Source organism: Podarcis muralis, chromosome 2 (genome assembly GCF_964188315.1).
Source record: "Podarcis muralis chromosome 2, rPodMur119.hap1.1, whole genome shotgun sequence".
Classification (NCBI taxonomy): domain Eukaryota; kingdom Metazoa; phylum Chordata; class Lepidosauria; order Squamata; family Lacertidae; genus Podarcis; species Podarcis muralis.
In genome coordinates this window covers 37,922,719-37,943,557 of record NC_135656.1, presented here as the reverse complement: position 1 = coordinate 37,943,557, position 20,839 = coordinate 37,922,719, and the positions used below count along the sequence as shown (strand labels likewise).

At 44.7% G+C, this 20,839-nt stretch overlaps 3 protein-coding genes across 3 annotated transcripts in view; 1 reads left to right on the top strand and 2 right to left on the bottom strand.

The window, feature by feature from the left end:
* Positions 1-2,710, bottom strand: part of GLP2R (glucagon like peptide 2 receptor) — a 36,216-nt gene extending 33,506 nt beyond the window's left edge. The window contains exon 1 of the mRNA XM_028717079.2: positions 2,634-2,710. The gene's annotated coding sequence lies outside the window, so the exon portion shown is untranslated. The remainder of the gene's footprint in view (positions 1-2,633) is intronic.
* GSG1L2 (GSG1 like 2) lies at positions 1,208-13,251 on the top strand. The gene is made up of 5 exons (XM_028717080.2): positions 1,208-1,800; positions 8,024-8,071; positions 9,539-9,691; positions 10,732-10,843; positions 12,343-13,251. Exons 1-5 carry the CDS (start codon positions 1,503-1,505, stop codon positions 12,632-12,634), a joined length of 903 nt encoding a protein of 300 aa, XP_028572913.2. The 5' UTR covers positions 1,208-1,502; the 3' UTR covers positions 12,635-13,251.
* A 6,591-nt stretch (positions 13,252-19,842) lies between these two features.
* Positions 19,843-20,839, bottom strand: LOC114590690 (olfactory receptor 2D2-like). Its single transcript, XM_028717076.2, has one exon. The coding sequence runs from the start codon at positions 20,831-20,833 to the stop codon at positions 19,886-19,888; it is 948 nt and encodes a 315-aa protein (XP_028572909.2). The 5' UTR covers positions 20,834-20,839; the 3' UTR covers positions 19,843-19,885.

Below are 20,839 nucleotides of genomic sequence, written 5' to 3'. Positions count from 1 at the left end.
ACCTCCAAGTTTAGGCCGTATATAACTAGAAAACATCATGTTTAAAAATATAATGCCACGGCGAAAACATGGGCACTGTACATTACTACTGGATCAGGGAGAAAAACAGTGTTTGGTTTGTTCAAGCTGTGATGTAATACTTACACTAAATGGATAAGTGCAGAAGGAAAAGGGGATTAAACAAAAATCCCAAGGAAATGAATCTGTTATGAAGAATCCCTGATCATCCATTACTTGCGGTGACCTTGAACAAATCAGTGTCTCTCAGCTCCGGCTTTATAAAAGGGGAATAGAAATGTTATTGGAAAGCCTGCAATAATTAACTTGGCCCACAATCTTAAACTGATGTTTGAGGGTTTAATCAAATGGAAGCACCATCTCCTCCAGTAGTTCTAAAATCCAAGTGCTCTGACTGCGCAATTTTATGTGTATTTACTCAAGAGGTACAGTCCATGAAATTCAATGGGGCTCGCTTCTCAGAAATTGTGCAGCAAGGCTTAACTGAGGGCAGATCCACACCATACATTTAAAAAGGACATCCAGTGCACACTGAAATTACATGGCTCCCCCTCACCTGGGAACTGTAGTTCCCCCCTCACAGAGCTACACTTCCTAGTAACCTTAACAAACTACAGCTCCCTGGATTCTTTGAGTGAAACCGCAGGCTTTAAATGTGCACTGGATGTCCCACACCCTAACTCCTACATCACACTGGCTCTTTCCCATGCTACTTCCCTGGGCTCCAAGGTGTGCAGCACTACCAGGACTTGTGCAGATGGTGCGAAACTTGACTTTCCAAACAAAGCATTGGCACCTTTCCCAAGATAGTCAGGAAAGCAAGTCCTCCTGTGTTTACTTTGCACTTAATCTAATTCCTAAGTAAGAGAAGTGTGTGTGTTTTCATTCTTTGCTCCCCTTGCCCGCATTTCCTTCTTCACCTTTCCCAAGCCTGATCCCTGCCTCTGTGTGGTTTTAGGTCTCAGCTTTCCAGCGCTGTGGCGCGTGACTTGATAAAAGTGATCACTTCTGGGGCTGACGCCTTTTTGCAGCTTTTCACCTGGCGCTCTGTCTCCTTATTCCATCCCCCCCCCCGTGCTTTTTTTTTTGGGGGGGGGAGGGTGGCTGGGTTCCCATTGCTCCGCAGGGAAAGAAATGCACTCTGTATGCTCAGAGGCATTCTTGGAGAGTCTCCTCGTGCTGAGCTCAGCCCTGTTCATCTCCGGCTCCCATCCTGCGCTGAGGGAGGGGGCGGGAAGGAGGCGTCTTGGCAGCTCTGCCCACCTGCTCGCCTCACCTTCAGAAACGGCCAGCGGCAGCCTGGTGACTGGCTGGATGCTGCGGGGGGAACCGGCGATTTGAGAGCGGGGATTTTTTTCCACCAGCAGGGGCTTAGCCAAGAGGCGCGCGGCGGCAGCCCGAGGGTGCCTCTCCCCGTGCGCCCTATCCTGTCCTCGCTCGGCGTCGTTGGATGCAGCCTCGGCAAGGCGGCAGTCCTCAGCGCGATGGGGGTGGACCGGCGGCAGCGAGCCTCGGCGGCGCTCTCGCTCAGCTGCCTGTCGCTCACCTTCTCCATCACCGCCTTCAGCAGCAGCTACTGGTGCGAAGGGACCCGCAAAGTGGCCAAGCCCATGTGCAGCGAGCTCCGAGGGGGCACCCACTGCATCCGCTTCAACACCTCCGGGGGCCCCAACGACAGCAACGTGGTCCAGTACATCTGGGAGACCGGGGACGACAAGTTCGTCGACCGGAAGTTTCACGCCGGCATCTGGTACTCTTGCGAGGAGCTGCTCCTCGGAGACGGTGAGTGGCGGCCTCCCCGTCGGGGCAGCAGGGACTAGTGGTGAGCCGGGGGGGGGGGCAGCTGGAGAGGAGGACCGTCTGGTGTGTCTTAAGGGAGCGGAGGCTCCTTTCCGAGGCGGGGCTGCGCCGGGGATGGGGAATGGGGGTCTTTCAATGACATCCCGCGCGGCCACCGGCAAGTCACTTTGAGCCTCACTTTTCCCATCTGTAAAACGGGAGCAAGAGCTTACGCGTTCCTGGGTATCGGAGCGCAAACAAGCTATGTTGCTTCTGAAGCACAGTTTGCTTTAAAAGAAATGGCTACTAATGAAGTGCAATCGTCAAAGGCTTCTTTGTGGGTTAATAGGGAGGAGACGATCCGTTGTAGTGGTATGGCATTCTTTGTTGAGTTGTTATCCCCCCCCCCCCCCCGTCATTCCACATTTCTGTCTTAAGCTCGCTTATCACAATTCCCCTCCAATTCCGATGGGGTGGGATGAGGGATGACCCCCCACACACACACCGTCTGTCCCCCACGCCCAGCACTGGCTCATAAAGGAAAGGTTACCCCAACAATATAACACAGACCGAGGTATTTGGAGCCAATAGTAGGAGGAACACGATATTTAAAGTGTGCAGGAGAAATAGTTAAGCAGAACTCATGTGGCATTAACTCTGCTTGCTTTTTAAAAAAAAATCAGTGGAAATAGGTTTTTAAAAGAAGTAGTAATAAATAATTCTGTGATAAATAATGGTAAACTCATTAACACGCACACACTTGTAGTTAGCAGTATTCTGGAGCAAAAGGGAGTCTTAAGACATGACACAGATGAAGGAGAAAACGTTTTACTTACTCAGAAGAGTTTCAGTGTGGAAAATCAGTGCTGGTACAGCAGCAAAGGATCGGCATCGTGGCTTCTTGGCTGCGTTAGGAAATCAAAAGTTTGCAACAGAGTGGGAAGATATATTACTCCTAGTTATTTTTTTCCTATGTAAATATAACTGCTGATCCAACTAAGTCTGTCTTGATGAAAAATTGCCTCTTTAAACTCCACATACCTCACCAAAACATTACTAGAAGGAGCATTTCACCAGAACTGCATATTGTCCTAGGGTGGAATTAAACTTTACAAGTGCAATGTGGGATTTCCAACCCCATGTTTTTTCTTCTCAACTGCAGGGGGGATGTTTCAGAGACCTAGACTAGTAGGGGGTGTTTAACCCTAATTCTCCCCTAAAAATGACCCCCTCACCTGGTTGCTGTAATCATTTTTCCTGAGCGAGAGGCAAAGTTGATTTGTGGTAAGATGTCCAAACTTCTAGGGGTAAGGTTGTATAAATTTGAGTGATATCCCTTATTTCCAAAAGAAAAGGAGGAGGAAGACTATTTACAGGAAGCTTGTTTTTTGAAGTCTAATGGTAAAAGCTAACATATTTGTTAGTTGTGTGCCATTTTTTTAATAGCACTTCCTCCAGCCACAGGAAGTCCACTCAGTTTCCTTGTTCTCATGATGACACCTTTCCTGTGGGAGAACAGATTCTTTCCTGTGGGACAATAACTTGATTTGTTGCAGAGAAGCGATAGTAAGCACCCTGTGCATGCCATCAATCCCCCTTAGACATCTGTCGAGATGGCATTTGTACAATGACATTCATCTTCAGAAACACCACCAGTGTAATCTTGTTTTTTGTTTAATTTGCTTGAAATGATGAAGAGAACAGCAGCTCTTGACAGCTACTCCAGAAACCAAATTGAGGCTTCAGAAAGAAGCAGGGGAGGGGAGTGGGGGGGGGGGAGAGCAGCATCTCTCTATCAAGAGGAAGATGCAGAGAGGAAAAGTGAAGGATTATCTCCCGTACATCCACACTGAAGCACCTTTAATTTCCAAGGCATCACTGTGCTGTTATCAAGTTTTGCAAGCGGGCTTCCCATAGGAATCTGGTTGGCTGTTGTGAAGACAGGGTGCTGGGCTAGTTGGAGCTTTGGCCAGATCCAGCAGGGCCCTTCTGTGTTCACAGGACAATAAAGAAACACCTGCTGTGTTTATTTTGAGATTCTGTGTTGCACACCTGTGTTTAGAGTGTATGAGGAGTGGCTGGTGGTTTTAGATCAAATGGGCTGTTCAAGAGACAAACCCTTCTCTCTCCCTCTTCCTCCCAGATTACCTGTGCATAGCATTTTGTGGGTTGTTATGCTTTCCCGAGCCTCTCTTTCATCTTCCTATATGGGGAAATAACCAAAGCACAATGTGTGCTCCCCAAGGAGACTGGACTGTGTGTTTGTTGTTGTTTAGTCATTTAGTCATGTCCAACTCTTCGTGATCCCATGGACCAGAGTATGCCAGGCACTTCTGTCTTCCACTGCCTCCCGCAGTTTGGTCAAACTCATGCTGGTGGCTTCGAGAACACTATCCAACCATCTCCTCCTCTGTCATCCCCTTCTCCTTGTGCCCTCCATCTTTCCCAACATCAGGGTCTTTTCCAGGGAGTCTTCTCTTCTCATGAGGTGGCCAAAGTATTGGAGCCTCAGCTTCAAGATCTGTCCTTCCAGTGAGCACTCAGGGCTGATTTCCTTAAGAAAGGATAGGTTTGATCCATGGGACTCTCAAGAGTAAGACCAGCCAATTTGCTGAACAGGGCTGCTTGTGTCCATCAGTGAACTCTCATTCCTACCAAAAGGGTCGTGCATCACAGAGAAGCACCCAGGAAAGCATTCACCAGTCTTCTACCCCAAACCAACAAGAAAGTCAAAGACACCCCCCTCTCCATTGAAATCCCCATTGTCATGATTCAAACAGAAGATGGCTCATTCAGTAGAGCATGAGACTCTTTATCCCAAAGTCACTGGGCAAAATATTCCTATGTTAAATGATTCTTCTGGTCCCCTTCCAATGCTACAATTCTATAATTCCTGTTTTCTTCCTTGGCACCATCCTCTTGCCTCATTCTCCCTTAATATAAATTAATAGTTGTTGTTAAATAAGTGTCCCCCATGACACTCTTAGTTTGCAATTCAGTACCCAAGAGAAATCCCAACTGAAGTCGATGGGGCTTTCTTCTGAGAGTCCACATGCTTTTACCTTCTCCTAGTAGTTTTAGTGGGGAGGGGAATGAAAGAGAGAATGGAGGTCAACTGGGAAGCCTGGACAAAACATTATTACCTTCAAAGGAGAAATGGGTTGGGGAGAGAAACAATGATTAACTCTACCTTGGATATTACAGCAAAGCTGTGGGATAAGAGTTGGATTCAGCTGAGCAACAATAGACCCTCTTGAATTCACACTATCTTTTTCATAGGATACCTGTGGTTCAGATACATGTTTTCGCCTGATGATGGAAACATGGTTTTTATTGTTCCGTGAGTGGGTTTGGATCTGATGTGTAAGTTGATGGCGTTTTCAGTAGCATTCTGCCTAAAAAGTATGAGGGTCCATGCTTAAGACCCATGTTTCTGTGCCATGGCAATGCTGGGAAGCACAAGATCCATGATTTTTACAGTATGATCTGTGAATTTTGCAGTGCAATCTGTAGCCATAGACGTGATCTGTGATTTAATGATGTTTCAGAGGAGTGGTCCCTTGTAAAAATAATGGAAATTCAAGGGGATCTTTTTTGTTTTGCTTTTGTTTAGTAGAGCCAATGTTATGGACAGCTGTGCACATATAATGTGGATGTGCTTTTTGCAGAAAATTTAAAACCAAACAATCCACACAGCTTTATTCACAGCTGTGCTGCTGAGTACGTGCACACTTAAAAATAACACACGCAAAATGAAGTGGCTGACCATTCAGCCTCAACAGCAAAGATCAGGAAATGTAGAACAATTTCTTTATTTTTATCCACAGAGCCACTCCCCCTACCTGAGGTGAATGTGGAAGTTGCCAGAACCAATTCAGCCACTCCTACCAGCCAAGAATTAAGTCATGTATGCTTAAAGTCATATATGCGTTGCTGGCTTAAAACACAGTGAGGCTGCTTTCTCTCTCACTGTGTTTCAGATTGAACTGCATGCTGCTATATATAGTGGCATAGTTTGATGTGTATTGAAACCTCTTGCTCCATGTACACACCAGTGGGTGGAGACAGGGCAGAGATATCTCAACCCAATGCACATTACCAATATTTGCCAACATTACTAGGGTTGGCAAAAATGTGTAGTCCTCTCCCCCACCTTTGTTTTTAGTCTGATTTGTGCTATTATAAACTTCTGTCGCTGGTTTTAAGTAGCACTGTTCTCTGTGTACAGGTATGCATAGCTTTAGAGTTGCCCTCTATTTCTCAGTGTTTTGCACTGAAACTTATCTGTGCTTTGGCAACCATTTTGGGTGGCACATGGATCCTAGCAGATCCCCACCTTTGCTGACCTTTGTCACCAGCTCTGCTTCCAGTGAATTCTATTTAAGAACTCAGGCCAATTCCAAACAACTTTCTGCTTCTGCGACTGGCAGGGAAAGCTTCCCCCAAACAATCCTCAGAAATGTAGTTTACCCCTCCCAGAGCCACAATTCCAAACACCCTTCACAAACTACAGTTCCCATGATTATTATGTTAAAGTGGAACGAGAGTGCTTTAAATGGATGGTGTGGATATGACCTCACATAATTATAGGTACTTCTTCAAGTAAGTGCTTTTTGTTTCTTTCCTGGGCTTGCAGCTAGACTTAAGTTTGGCTGCATTTATACAACACCTTCAAATTAGAAGATGTTTCACATGATGCTAGAAGTCAAGGTGCCCTGAGAAGCTTACTGCCTAAGCATTAACAGTGACAGTGATGGGGTGGGAGGGGGCAAATGTTCAGAGCCATGTGTAGTGGTGGAGTTGAATTCGGAAGGATTAGAATTGCCCAAATTGTCTGGCGTGCCACTTGCACGAATAATTTGTCACATGGTACTCTACCCACACTGTTCCATTTCCAGCATCCACCTACGTGGGTAACTAGCTGCACAAACTGGGCCAGTGCAATGACACAATCATAGAGATGGCCACCAAGAGAGAACTCCTCAGAGGGATAAATGGGCAAAATATGACTGACACATGGGCCGGAGTTTTAGCGGGAGGGGAAATCAGAACTCAGAAATTCTGGTGGGAAATACAGCAAGATTTGGCAACAGCCTGGCTCTGAAGTTAGAAGAGAAGGAAGGGGTGTAGAAGGAAGCGGAACTTGCCTCTGGCAGTCAGGTTTGGTAGGGGGTATTGGGGATCTAGGATAGTAGTCAGAGACAAAACTAGAAATTTTGGATTGGAATAAAGTGAAGTGTTAGTGGTGAAAAATAATATTTGGGAATCACTTGAAGTCAGGTCCAATGGCATTTATAAGAACATTTAGGGTGGATAAAAAAGTTCTGCAAATGTTGCCCATTAATAGTGCTCCTGAAGTTTGTGTGTATAACTTGTGTTGCGCTTTCATAGACTGGGAGGTGATCAGCTAGACTGAGAATTTGAAAACTGTTGGATTTCATATGGACTCCCCCAGTATTTGAACAGTGCAAGAGATGTGGCTCAGCTGGTAGTGTAGGAAACCCTTAGTCTTAGGTTTGTGGGTTTGAGCACCACATTGGGCAGAAGCTTCCTGCATTGCAATGGATTGGGCCAGGTAACTCTCATTGTCCCTCCCAACTCTATAGCTGTATGATCCTATAATTCAAAGTATACAAACTGCTCATCTCTTTTTAAGATACATGTGAACAGTGATGGAGTGGCTGAGTGTGCATTTTAAAGGGACAAGTGGTGAAAATGAGGAGAAAAAGGTGGAGATAGGCCATGGCTCAGTGGCAGAGCATCTGCTTTGCATGCATCAAGGTCCCAGGTTCAATCCCCAGCATCTCCAGGTAGGGAATTCCTCCTGTTTGAAACCCCTGAGAGCCTCTGCAAGAGCTGGATAGACCAATGGTCTGGCAGCTTCCTATTTTCCTTGAAGGCACAGCTTGTGGAGCATGCACAAATACAAAAATATCATGCAAGAAGCAGCCCTGCCTCTGCTTTGTTTTATAGGCACAAAGTGGGATGCCTGTTCTTTTAATCCCCCCCCCCCGGGGGGTTGCATTCCAAATAACACTGCAGCATTTTAGCTCAGCGCGCTGGCTTCCCCTACCATCTGCTTACAGCTCCCTTCTTGTTGCTTGTGGGAGGCTGTGTTCCTATAAGCCTTGGGAAGGTGGGAAGGCTAAGCTGGCTGATGAGATGCTCAGGTTTTTTTCCCCTTCCAAACTATAATTTGAAAGTGTACATTTTATATGCCTTATAGGTGAGAAATGTAGAAGTTTTATCAGCCTGACACCCCCGGCGGATCGAGGTAATTATATGCTGTCACTAATTCAAGTTTCTGCTCTTTCTATCTTTATGTTCGGTGTTCTGAGTCATGGGAAACACAACCCTAGAATAAATATATCCCCGTTTCTATGGGACAAACAGTGGCTCAAATCCACGTATTCTGAATGTTTGCCAAATTTGGTATATGCGCGTATTTGTGGTGGGATTATTTATTCTAGCTCTAGTGCATATTACCTTGGATAATTCCCAAAGAAACCCGAACTCAGTTTAGAAGCTGAAGCCCAAGGTGCTTGAAAAGGTTTAGGAAATGGTGGCATCCTCCGCAGAGTGGTGGGGAATAGTTTTGGGAAAGCTAGCACCTTTTGCTTCCATTCATCCTTCTGGAAAATGACTCTAGCTGTGTGCATGCTCCTGTCTTCTCTGTGTCCAGTACGCTCCCACTGCTGGTTTTGAAAGAGATAGACACACAACATTAGCCGCAATCCTTGTTTATCCTGTGCCTATCCTGTCGTTTCTTAGGAAATGCTATGTTTGGATCTGTTTTTCTCCAAACCAGCTTCAATCCGAAGTGAGAAAAAGAGCAACCCCACTCTATTTTAAGCAGGGACTGTGTAAGCAGCCTCTGTCTTGGACAAGAAGTTGTGTCTCCAGGCTGAGTTTAAAGTAGCCAAATTTTGTAGGCATGGGGATTTCAGCGAGAGGAGCTGGCATGGCAAACTACACCTGTTGAAATTCTTTCTTCTGGCTCACTTGGCTAAGGAAATCTACAGTGGGGGATAGGGGATGGACCTGGCTGCTCCCCATAGACTTCCTCAAGTTAGCGTACAGCTCAGGAGACTGAGGCTGTGTACACATTACCAGCTAGGTAAAGTGCAGCTAGGTCCTTCTTTTTCTCTATTCAGATTGAAACTTGTTTTGGGGGGAAACTCATCAAAACACAGCATTTCATAAGAAACTACAAGATAGATACGAATTGTGGCTAATGTCACATGATTCCCAAGGTGGTAGTGAGAGCACCCTGGATGAAGAGTAACCAGGAGTGTGCGTGCAACTGGAAGTGATTTGTGCTCATACTGTATTGTGATGGTCATTGGCTATAAACAATACAAACTGTTGATTAGTTGTTTGCAGCTAGACTTCCTGCTTAAGGTAGGTTGGGATGCAAATAGAGGATCTGACATACTCAGCCCCACTATGCTCATAATGCAGCTGTAACTGTACTGGAGTAAGTTGCTCTGTTCCATTGCACATATCCTGGCACATTCCTATGGACTGGGGTTTAAGGATTCAAGATGAACTTCTCCTGCACCATCTGTGAAAACTCAGTGATAACCAGCTCCAGTAAAAATCAGTTGAAGCCACAGTAAAGGGCAGGGCCGCAACTGTTTTAACTTTATGTGCATATATTGACAGCTTAATGGATACAGAATAAGGGGGAGGGTCTTGGGGCATCTAGGATTCTCAGAGCTGCTGACCTTTGTTGTTTCAGGGGTCCTGTGGCTCTCCATTGCAGCAGAGCTCCTCTACATTGCTTTGCTTCTGATGGGCGTCGCTCTAATGTTGATTGAAATTTGCTATTCCATCAGCATGCTAGATGGGCTGAAGCTCAATGCGTTTGCTGCAATCTTCACCGTCCTGGCAGGTATTTTATTATTACTTATTAAATTTATATAAGCAGTCTTCCTCCTGAAGGAGCCCACCTCTATCATTGAAAACATCAACAACAGTATACAACCAAAACTCTTAAAAACAGTTCAAAAACAACCCTCTAAAGATCGGTTTAGAACTTCTAAGTAACAATCACTGAATGTCACAGCTAATAATTTCAGGGATGCTAGGAGACAGATCTTTCAGCCAGAGTAAACAAGAATGTTTTTAGGTTCTTCCTAAAAGTTAATGATGAAGTAGGCAGATACACCTGAGACCTTGGAGAGCTGCTGCCAGTCAGAGGAGACAAAACTAGGCTAAATGGGTGAACAGTTGACATGATGTGAGGCAGCTGCCTGTGTCAAAATCTAAGTATGTCACTAAGTATCTAAGACATCTAACTGTGTCACTTCCTGGAATATGCCCCAAGCAGCAGCTGCAACTTTGGGCTTGAATTCTGCAATCCTTACGGTCCACTTCTCATGGTGTCCTTCAGTTTGTGCAATGGCCTCATACCAAATAAATCCAGTTGGGTGGATTAGTTGTGTGCCCCTCACCTGCTTCCGTATGAGAGGGGCTTTATCTTTATCTTCCTTATTCAGTCAAGTATGAACCATCAGGAGCTAAGCCTTTTCAGGCAGACAGGCTTAAGGTCTGGAGAAAAGGTGAAGCCTCAACATTATTTGTCACAAATCTCTATCTAATGACAACAGAATTCATTTGGTATTGAGCAGCTGAAGAGATTACTGCCTTTGAGATGTTCTGTCAACCTCTCCCCCCCCCCGCCCCGCCCCCCCCGCCGCCCCCGGAATTTCACCTAGTGCTTCTACAAGCCTGGGTATACATTTGAGTTTTAAAAATGTTTTTAGATGTTCTTAACTGTATTTGTTTTATTTTTATTGCATGGTGTGTGTTTTTTAACTGTTTGCTCCTTTGGGCTGCTTTGGGAGGGGAGGGCAGGAAATCAACCTGATGGATCTGCAAACGTGAATTAAAAAGAGGTTCCTGCTAACAAAGCTTTGTGAAATATTTCAGGTCTCCTGGGAATGGTGGCTCACATGATGTATACAACTGTATTTCAAATGACCGTCAATCTTGGTCCAGAGGACTGGCGCCCACAGACCTGGGATTATGGCTGGTCCTACTGGTAAGCTTGTGGAGGGGCAGTGGGGGAAAACATAACAACAAATGGATGAACATGACCCGCCAATCATTCTGATTGTTTGGTTAAATTGGGGGCTAGTTGTGCAAAAGAGAAAAGAAAAGGGCCTCCACACATTTGCTTTTCAAGTACCAAATAAATATGGAACCAGCTAACAGAAGTAGTTATGTAGAAAGAGCCAAGTATCATGAAGAAACTGTCTAGTCAGTTTCCTACTTCAGACACCTATGGTTCCCTTTCTGCTTAGTCAATGAGGCGTTAGTGACCAGGGAAGCACAGAAGAAAACGACCACTGCGGTCCTCCAGATGAGAGAGCCTGTGAAATCTTCTCCAGTTTGTAAAGAGGCAGCACACAATAGAGTTTGCCACAGGCCTGGGGAGGTTTCAAACTTCCAATGGTATCCCAAAGTACCTTGGGCCAGTGTGAGTATTTGCCTGTGCAGTCACTTTAGAGGAAGAGCGCAGCCAGTAATATAACTGGTTGGGAATCACCCATGTGACCAGCGCAGAAAGCATTGCCCTTAGTTCAGCTTGCATTCTGATTGGCTATGTAGCAGAAAATAGCCACATCCATTGTGTGTTCTCTGATTAGGTGGGATCCTGCAGTGGATTAGAAAGAAGCTCTAAATGATAGAAATGGCAGCAAAGGAAACGGCATTAAAAAGGCTGACACTATGGAAGGGTAGAGGTGTCTGTGGACAGGGTTGCAGGTTCAGCCTCCCTTCTCAGAAGCATGTCTTTCACATTGAAATGTTGATGGGTGGACTAGAAAGTATTAACTACAAAAGCATAATTAATGCAGTGCTTTTGCATGGTCCTTGGGAAAGGGCTGTGGCTCAGTGGTAGAGCATCTGCTTTGCATGCAGAAGGTCTCAGGTTCGATCTTCGGCATTTTCAGGTAGGTCAGGGCTGAAACCATGGAGAGCTGCTGCCAGTCAGTGTCCACCGTACTGAGCTGGCCTAGATAGACCCAGTGTGCTGACTCAGTATAAGGCAGCTTCCTGTGTCTGCTCTTTTGAAAGTGCTCACCATACCCAGCAACAAGTTGTGCACTGGTGGTGATGTTTTTAAATGGAAGCTCCATTTTCAGCCTACAGGCTGCACAAAAACAGTTACGCAGCTACGTGTGTGTAGTGCAAAAGCACTTTTAAAAGCAAACAAGGTGTGCGAGTGTGTATGGGCATGTACACATTACCAGCTTCAAACACGGGAAGGTTGTTTTTTCTCTGTGTTTCCATTTGCATGTCATTGCACACACAAGTTGCCTACTGACTGTCCACAGCAGCAGATGGAGTGGGGGCATGGAAGTCTTCACATGGCTTATGTGTTTTCAAATCAGATAGAGGCTGGTTTGAGTGAAAGCATATCAAAACAGAACATTTCTCAAGAAACTATAGGTGTGGGTTGTGGTTAACATTGGGGCTTTACAAACCAGTGGTGGGAGCACTGCCATTTTATTCATGATCTTGTTGTTTTCTTGACAGTCTTGCCTGGGGCTCATTTGCCTGCTGTATGGCTTCCTCAGTGACCACAATGAACAGATACACAAAAACTATTCTGGAATTTAAGTATAAACAGAAAAAACTGGAGAGAAGTTTAAAGGCTAAATCCAAGTCTTCCGATCCAGAAAAGGCTTGGACAATGTACATCAACACCATCCACAGCACAACTGGGGACTTGATGCATCACCTGACAGACATTCACAGTCCGACTACTCCTACAACATTTGCAGAATTAAATAATATCCCCATGGCACATTGTGAAGAATATTGCTAAACAATGTGACAGAGGGTTCCCCCCTCTTATTTGCTTCCATTTTTTCTTTTTTTGGAAATAACCAGTGTTTACTTGATGCATTCTTCTGTATGTCAAGGATTGATGTTCTAACTGCAGGACATTTTGATGACTTGCCAAGAGAAAGCCAAGAAGAAAAACCTTCTTCCTTTTCCTTTTCAATTTCCTTTGCTTCTGTCTTGATTGAGAGTAACTTCCAGAAAGCACTAAAGTTCCACTGATTTCAGTGTGGGCTGATTTAAGCACATGCTTAACATTCCCCTTGAAATCATGCTCTAAAATTGTAAGTTTGTACCTAGTGCATTTTGAATGTGTTGTTGTTGTTGTTGTTGTTGTTGTTGTTACTACACAAAGACCAACTTTTGTACTTTTTTGGAATGTAAATGGGGAAATTATTAATGTGATTGTTCATAAGAACAATGAACAGTGAAGCTGAACTCTGCAGAGGGGTTTTCTTTTCCTTTTTTTTTTTTTTTTTGAGACAAACATTTCTATTTTATCCGTTAAGTGGTTGTACCTCTTTGCTTTAAGATGCCTTTAGGGGTTTTTGCATACGCCTCTCTTGTTAGGACTAAGTTTGATAAACTCTGAAAACAGTTTCACCTGGTAAACTCCCATGCACTTTTTAATAACATCCTTTGAGACGCCTGAAAAAGTTCTCAGAGTGAGATCATTAAGGAAACTTCATTTTGCATTCTAACTTCCTGGTGCCAAGCAATCCCATGAGCAGGTAATTATTATCTGACTGGTAAACCTTGCCAACTGGGGTTTATACTTTTTGCTTCAGGCAAAAGTGAAGTAAACAAAAGAAGCAACTCTACATTTTGGAAGATTCAACAGCCCTGTTGTAAGGACAGCATTTCTTGGCCTTGCATGAATAGCCTAGGAGTTTGTGCCAGGTGACTGTGTGACAGCAGCCATCACATGGCAGGTAGGACAAAGATGCCAAACTTTGCCATGTATCTCCAAAGTCTCCTCCTCACAAGATAACATCCACCCAGGAGAAGTTCTTCTGATCTTGGCTACTTACAAGGATGGTCCTTCTATTAGACCAGGGATAGGGAAACCTAGTGCCCTTCTGATGTTGTAGGACACAGGCTTCCACCAGCCCCAGCCAGCCTGGCCAGTGGTCAAGGATAATGAGAACTGGCATCCAACAACATCTGGAGGGCCACATTTTGGACCACCCCTGTATTAAACTAAGGCAACCTGCTTCAGGTAGTAGCAGCTGGGTCATCATTTCAAGGACATCACATTGGCAGTTATTTAAGTAATTATATTTTGCTAATATGTAGAGCACCTTTTGGGCTTTCTTCCTCAAGCACAAAACTATATGCTACCTTCTCTGGACCTGGACCAACAAGTAAGCTCCAGAACGTCACACATGGGAAGGGAGCCTATTTATGCTTAGAAAGTGGTCCACACACTTCACATTTATTCATCTCAGTCATCTCCACAACAGGTCTTTAAGGGAGGCTAGTCTTATCATCCTTATTTTGCTGATGACTTGGCATAACTACGGCTTATACTGGATTTTTGGTTCTTGGCGACAAATAATAAAATTAGATGGGATGTGTACCAGGCAAACTAGTTCCAAAGCTGGTTTATAAAGAAGAGCCCTACCAGGTAATCAGAGATAGGAGTACCATAGCTGATGTTAAAGTTGCTTAGCTGTTGAGAGTGGTGATCTTAGCTGCTGTCCGAGGTCCTAGCAACATGGAGAGTAGCCTTACAACTCTAATAACCCTCTCCCTCAGCTCTTGGCCAGTGACCTTGTGCTAGTCTGTTCACCCCCTTGCTTGCTGGCTATTGAATTCTCTTGCAACCTGAGCAGCAAGGTTGCTTACTTAAGGAAATTGCTGTAGGCAAACAAACAAACTTTCCCCAGAATTTTGTGCATGGAGAGATGTCTAAACATGGTGTTTTTCTGTTATATCTATCATCTATCTATCTATCTATCTATCTATCTATCTATCAGCTATCTATCTATTATCTATCTATCTATCTATCTATCTATCATCTATCATCTATCATCTATCTATCTATCTATCTATCTATCTATCTATCTATCTAATCTATCTATCTATCATCTATCTATCATCTATCTATCTATCTATCTATCTATCTATCATCTATCATCTATCATCTATCATCTATCATCTATCATCTATCATCTATCATCTATCATCTATCTATCATCTATCTATCATCTATCTATTATCTATCTATCTATCTATCTATCTATCTATCTATCTATCTATCTATATCTATCTATCATCTATCTATCTATATCTATCTATCATCTATCTATCTATCTATCTATCTATCTATCTATCTATCATCTATCTATCTATCATCTATCTATCTATCCATCTATCTCTATCATCTATCTATCATCTATCATGTCCATACTATTCGGCAGACAGCTGTAGACCAAAGGTTAATTAGGGGAACATGCTGCATTCTGGTTCTAAGCAAGATGTGTGCATGTGCATATTTAAACCCCTCCCACTCTGTCAAAGCAGTAAGAGTGAGAAGGGTGAGCACAGCATGAGGATGCCTTGATAGTCTATTTTTAACCATGAAGCAAACCCACTCATTATTTAATTCAATATAATTTAATTTAATATAACCTGTTATATAGGCCTTATAGTTTATGCCAAAGTGCTGGTGGAGCCGTTTGGGCACTACTCTCTATATTTTCCAGACGAAAGCACTCGTGGATGTGTAGCAGGGAGCTCCCCTGGCAAGTCATGGCTATACCCAAAATATGGGTTGCAGAAAAAGGCAAAGTGTGGTAGCACGGATAGATCTTGAAAATGACAACAGTGTAGATATTCCCCAGTAGGGAAGTAGTAGTCAATGTGGTGCCTTCCAAGTGATGATGTTGGACTGCAGCAATGGTGGGAGCCGACCATTGGCCAGGCTGGCTGGCTTTCTGGGAGTTGGAGGCCAACATCTGGAAGTCTCCACATTGGCTACCCCTGTTCTGGAGCAAGGCTAGTTGCTAAGATGGCCATGCCTGTCATCCCAGATGGCCCTAGAGAGGGCAAACTTTTAGGACATGAGTGTTAACAAGAAATGAGGCAATGCACCGCTGTGCTGTGTTTCCTTTGAAGCATCTGTTATTCTGCAGCAGATGATGCACTGGCCTGAGCCAATCTGATGGAGTGAAAGCCAGAAGAGACTACTTGATGTCATTGTTTATACATACTTTCCCCACACACTATAAATCTAGTATTGGAAGGCAGGAGGGGGAGAACCATGCCTATTAAATAGCTCATCTCATATTCTTTCTGATTTCTATCTGTTAATTCTTACCCCTGTGAGAACTCCAGTCTAGAGGTTTGGGGAAAGGTCCCCCAAATGATACAGTGTGCCAAGGGAGAACCTAGTGGTGACATCTCATTATTTGTCATGCCCATGGAGATGAGGGGTGGCTAACCTGTAGACTTCAACTGCCATTTGCCCCAGCTAGTCTGGCCAGTGGTCAGGGGTGGTGGAAGCTGTGGACACCAACATCTGGATGTCCACAGGTTCCCTGGTGCAGACACTGCAGCTCATACTAGAGCAGCAAGCCATGGTGTCCTTTTTGTGTGTGTGTTGACAGGTCATGGGAGTAGCATGGCTTCCGCGGAAAGAACAGTTGCCGTTTCAGCTTTTATGGATGGCAGTCTGACATCATATGTGTTTATTTGCAAATAGTAAGTTCTGTTGGGCTTATTCCCAGATGTGTGTCTCTGTGTGTGTTGCCTTTGGCTATAATCCTTAACAGAATGACTTGGGAGCACATCCCATTGAAAGCAGGGTTGCTTAATTCTGACAGTTAAGATCACATTGCAAAAGTCTTCATTTATACACAAGTCTTTATTTTAACCCTAAGAAAATTCCACATTCCAAAAACTGTGCTTCATTATCTCCCCCACCTCTTTATTCGTTTTAACATTCTCAGCACCTTTTTTCAATCAAATGATCTCCAAGGCAGCTTACAACAGGAATACTAACGGATACAAATGTACTTAATTTAGCTCCTTTATTCAACTGCAAAATCTGGGGTTTTGCATAATCTGGAATTTACTACAGTTAAAGGAAAAGAACCCAATAAATGACTGGCAGCAATTTGGGGGGTGGTGGTAGAGGGATCCTCAGAATAAAAAGATCTTACCTTTTGATAGAGCTGGGAGGCACCTCAAGGGTCACTGAGTGCAACCCCTGTAATGCAGGAACTAAACGTCCTGAAACTCTGAACAAACCTATTTTTGCTTTCTGAAGCTACAGCACATACTATGTGATCCCATCATCTCTCTGTGCACCCTGCCCACCCTTACAACCACATGGATTAGAAACTCAGGGTAGTTTTCAAAAAGGGAATTGGGTGGCTCAGCCTGTCATGTATGCCATTCTTCCAGTTTTCAGACACAGAGCCAGTGTGGTGTAGTGGTTAAGAGCGGTAGACTCATAATCTGGTGAACCGGGTTCGCGTCTCCGTTCCTCCACATGCAGCTGCTGGGTGATCTTGGGCTAGTCACACTTCTCTGAAGTCTCTCAGCCCCATTCACCTCACAGAGTGTTTGTTGTGGGGGAGGAAGGGAAAGGAGAATGTTAGCCACTTTGAGACTCCTTCAGGTAGTGATAAAGTGGAATATCAAATCCAAACTCCTCCTCCTCCTCCTCTTCTTCATCATAAAACTGTGCTTCTCAAACTGAATGCATGTGACCCAAAACTCTGTGGGTGTTCTAATACGAACAGCCTACAACTGCAATGCAAGCAAGTATCCCTCCATTCATTTCAAAATCAGGTCATGTGGGGTGGACATTCACATAGGAAAGCGAGCCGCAGTAGCAATGAATGCATCAGAAATGCTGTCCTCGCCTCTGCTGTTTGCCGTAATCACTGAATGGCTGGGATGGCGTTTCTAAAGCAATTTGTACACTTCGTCTCTAGCAGAGAACATTTGCAGATAAGGGCTGAATGTTCTATACCAATGAAACGTATTTTGTGTTTTAATGTATTCAACGGGTTCAATGCAGTGTGAATTGCCTAAGCCAAGCTTTGGGTTTCGCCACCATGGCAAAGTCTTTACGATAGCCACAGCTGGTGTCGCTTTGCTTGTGATGGGTGGGGGAACCTTTTCAGCCCAAGCGCCACATTCCCCAATGGGCCACATTCCAGGGGCCACGTCCCAGGATGGGTGAGGCCAGAGGAAAAAATTGGGCAGTGCAAGGGATGTGACCGTAAGCTACATTCCAGCTTTGCAAATGTGAAAGAGAGAAAGAGAGAGATCTCCATCCAGAGCATAGACATTCAAGCCAAGCAAATAGCACTCAGAGAGGAGGGGCAGTGGAGAGGGGCTGGTTGGGGAGAGGGGGCATGGCTTGGGGAGAGGGACTTTGTGATGCTTTTATTTAAGTTCCTTTTTTGTTGTTTAATGGGAGCAAGCTTTAGGTCTGGTTGCAGGGTTTTTTTTTTCAGGCAACAGCATACAAAAAAAATATTGATTTACAAAATGTCATAAACCTCTGTAGCATTTGTTGTGTATCTTGTACTCAGTCACATTTGGGATGTGTAAATGCAGTCTGTCTATCCCTGGCAGCCCCCCTGTAGATCCCCAGGTGCTAGATTGCTAGACTGATACTAGTCTAAACATGTGAGGCATGCAACAAAGTGTTATATGGTATCCTCACCTCCAACCAGGAGTGCTCTTGTCTTATCTCCCCACTCTCCTGATTTCTGCTGTTCTCTGCACGCCCCCCCCCCTATAATATTATGTGGCTACTGAGTATACTCAGTCACTAGGCTGTGTTTTTGTTTAGTTTCTTTTGTCCCCATAGGTGTTTTTTTAAAGAAATATAGCTATTACTTCTGCAGACCTCAGAGTTTCCCCAAGTACATTGATACTTCCTTCTTGTTCCTCAATAACCCTATTCAGCTCCACTTTTATCAGCACGCTCCACCTGAATTTGATGCCAGAAGGGGTGATATAAAACAAAGATAAATGTGTGTGAGGACCAGAAGGGCTTTCATGGTCAGACAATCCCTGCAGATGCTTTCTTCATCCATTCACCTGCCAGGAGCAAAGAGAATGGAAAACCTCAAAGGTGCACTTCAAATAGTTTATTTAAGGCTGCACACATTTCAGGTTCTTCAGAGGAATGTATAAAGCTGATGTACAATCCATATAGTGAGAACTGCATCATTTTTTTGGAAAAAAAATCCACATCTTTGAAACATGAAAACGACATAAAAGTCAACAGCAAAAGAATAATGTATCAAAGCCTATAAAATGGCACACAGTTATAGCAGAACAATAACATTATTTTAATCTTATTTCCCATTGAAAACACCAATTCTGTCACAAACATAGTAAAATATGTTGTGCTTATCTCCAAGCACATTTTAATGTCATGTCGGTTTTGAAAGAGTTTGTGCATTTTTAGACTTAGGGGACGTGTGATGTGCTAAGCAATGGGGTTGTATATTTGTTTTATCCTTGCCTGCCCTAGAGAAGAATATTGCAACTTGAAATGACTTGCTTAAATTGTTTCAAGCGCAGTGATCTATAGTTTTTGGCTGGCTTTGGTAACCAAAAATGGTGGTCACCTGGTTTCTGCCCCTCCAGCTTGGCCTCTAGAAAGCTTGGCCTTCAGTCATTGTGTAGTCGAGTACACCTCCACCAACACTGGAACTAGTGAGAGGATGAATATCTCCACACGGTTGTCAAGATAATTCCAACCCACCTCTGCCTCTTCAAAACTAGCCATTTGGTCACACTCTCCCGGGAGGTGATAACCCATTCAGACACAATTCCAGCAAGCAAAAAATGTAGAAGCCTGCACTAGAGACTCCCCCTTTATTTCTGACTATTCATTCTCTTTCTTCTTTCCTCATGACCTTCTTGGCCAGATGTTTTGCAAGAGGTATGGCACAGAAAGCCCGTATCAGTAGGGTCTGGTGCTGAGAGACAGGGAGCAGCTAGTAAACTTCGGCCAAGTGTCTCCATAGACATACACAGAACAGGGCCGTTCCTCAAGCAAAAATACTCTAAGCCCACTTTTAGTAAAAGCCTAAGCAGAAAAGATCTGAAGAAGACTTCCCAAGTTCCTCTAACCTATCAATAAAATGTTAAAGCTATATAAGAGGATACTGCTAGAGTGGCTTTGGCTTTTGACTCAGAGTAGAGTTTGTGTTTGTGGGTGCAAGAGAGGCATGAAAATGGAAACCTGTAGTGAGAGTCATGTTGTGGGTGAGAATATTTTCCTACTCAATAGTTTTTTCAAAGCACCCTTCACCTCCTTGTTTCGAAGGCTGTAGATGAGAGGATTCATCATGGGCGTTACCACAGTGTAGAAAACAGACACTGCCTTATCCTGGCCTGTGGCTGAGCTGACAGAACTGGGCCTCATGTAAGCAAAGAGAGCTGTGCCATAGAAAAGGCTCACCACCACAAGATGCGAGGCGCAGGTTGAGGCAGCCCTGCGCCGGCCCTCAGCAGAACGTATCCGCAAAATGGCCACCCCGATGCGGGCATAAGAGGCGGCGATGAGGACGAAGGGCAGGAGGAGCAGGAGGGAGCCAAAGACAAACACAACCACCTCTGCCTCTGTGTAGTCAGCGGACGCCAACTTGATGACAGCAGGCACCTCACAGAAGAACTGGTTGATACGGTTTTGGCCATGGTAAGGCAGCCGCAAAGCGAAGGCATTGACTATCAGGGAGTTGATGAAGCCGCTAGCCCAGGCAGCCCCTGCCGTCCAGCTGCAGAATCGCCAACTCATGATGGAGGTGTAGTGCAATGGGTGGCAGATGGCCACGTAGCGGTCATAGGCCATGATGCCCAACAGCACACACTCTGCCATGCCAAAAACCAGGAAGATGTACATCTGAAAGGCACATCGGGCGAAGGGCATAGCCTTCTGCCTGGAGAGAAGGTGGGCCAACATCTGTGGGACGGTGACTGAGGAGTAGCACAGGTCCAGCAGAGACAAATGGAGAAGGAAGAAGTACATGGGGGTGTGCAGGCGAGGCTCAGTTGCGATCAGCATGACCATCATGCAGTTCCCCACCAGGGTCACCAGGTAAGTGGCCAAGAAGAGAACGAAAAGCGCAGTTTCTGCCTGCACCCCCTCTGCAAGGCCCAGGAGGATAAACTCAGCCACTGAGCTCTGGTTCCACTGCTCCATCCAACA

Bases quoted from the DNA above. Each gene is read 5' to 3' on its own strand.
- GSG1L2 (XM_028717080.2), top strand. From the start codon at position 1,503: ATGGGGGTGGACCGGCGGCAGCGAGCCTCGGCGGCGCTCTCGCTCAGC. The intron at 8,072-9,538 runs GTAATTATATGC...TTGTTGTTTCAG, and splicing joins GACACCCCCGGCGGATCGAG to GGGTCCTGTGGCTCTCCATT. The intron at 10,844-12,342 runs GTAAGCTTGTGG...TTTTCTTGACAG, and splicing joins GATTATGGCTGGTCCTACTG to TCTTGCCTGGGGCTCATTTG.
- LOC114590690 (XM_028717076.2), bottom strand. From the start codon at position 20,833: ATGGAGCAGTGGAACCAGAGCTCAGTGGCTGAGTTTATCCTCCTGGGC.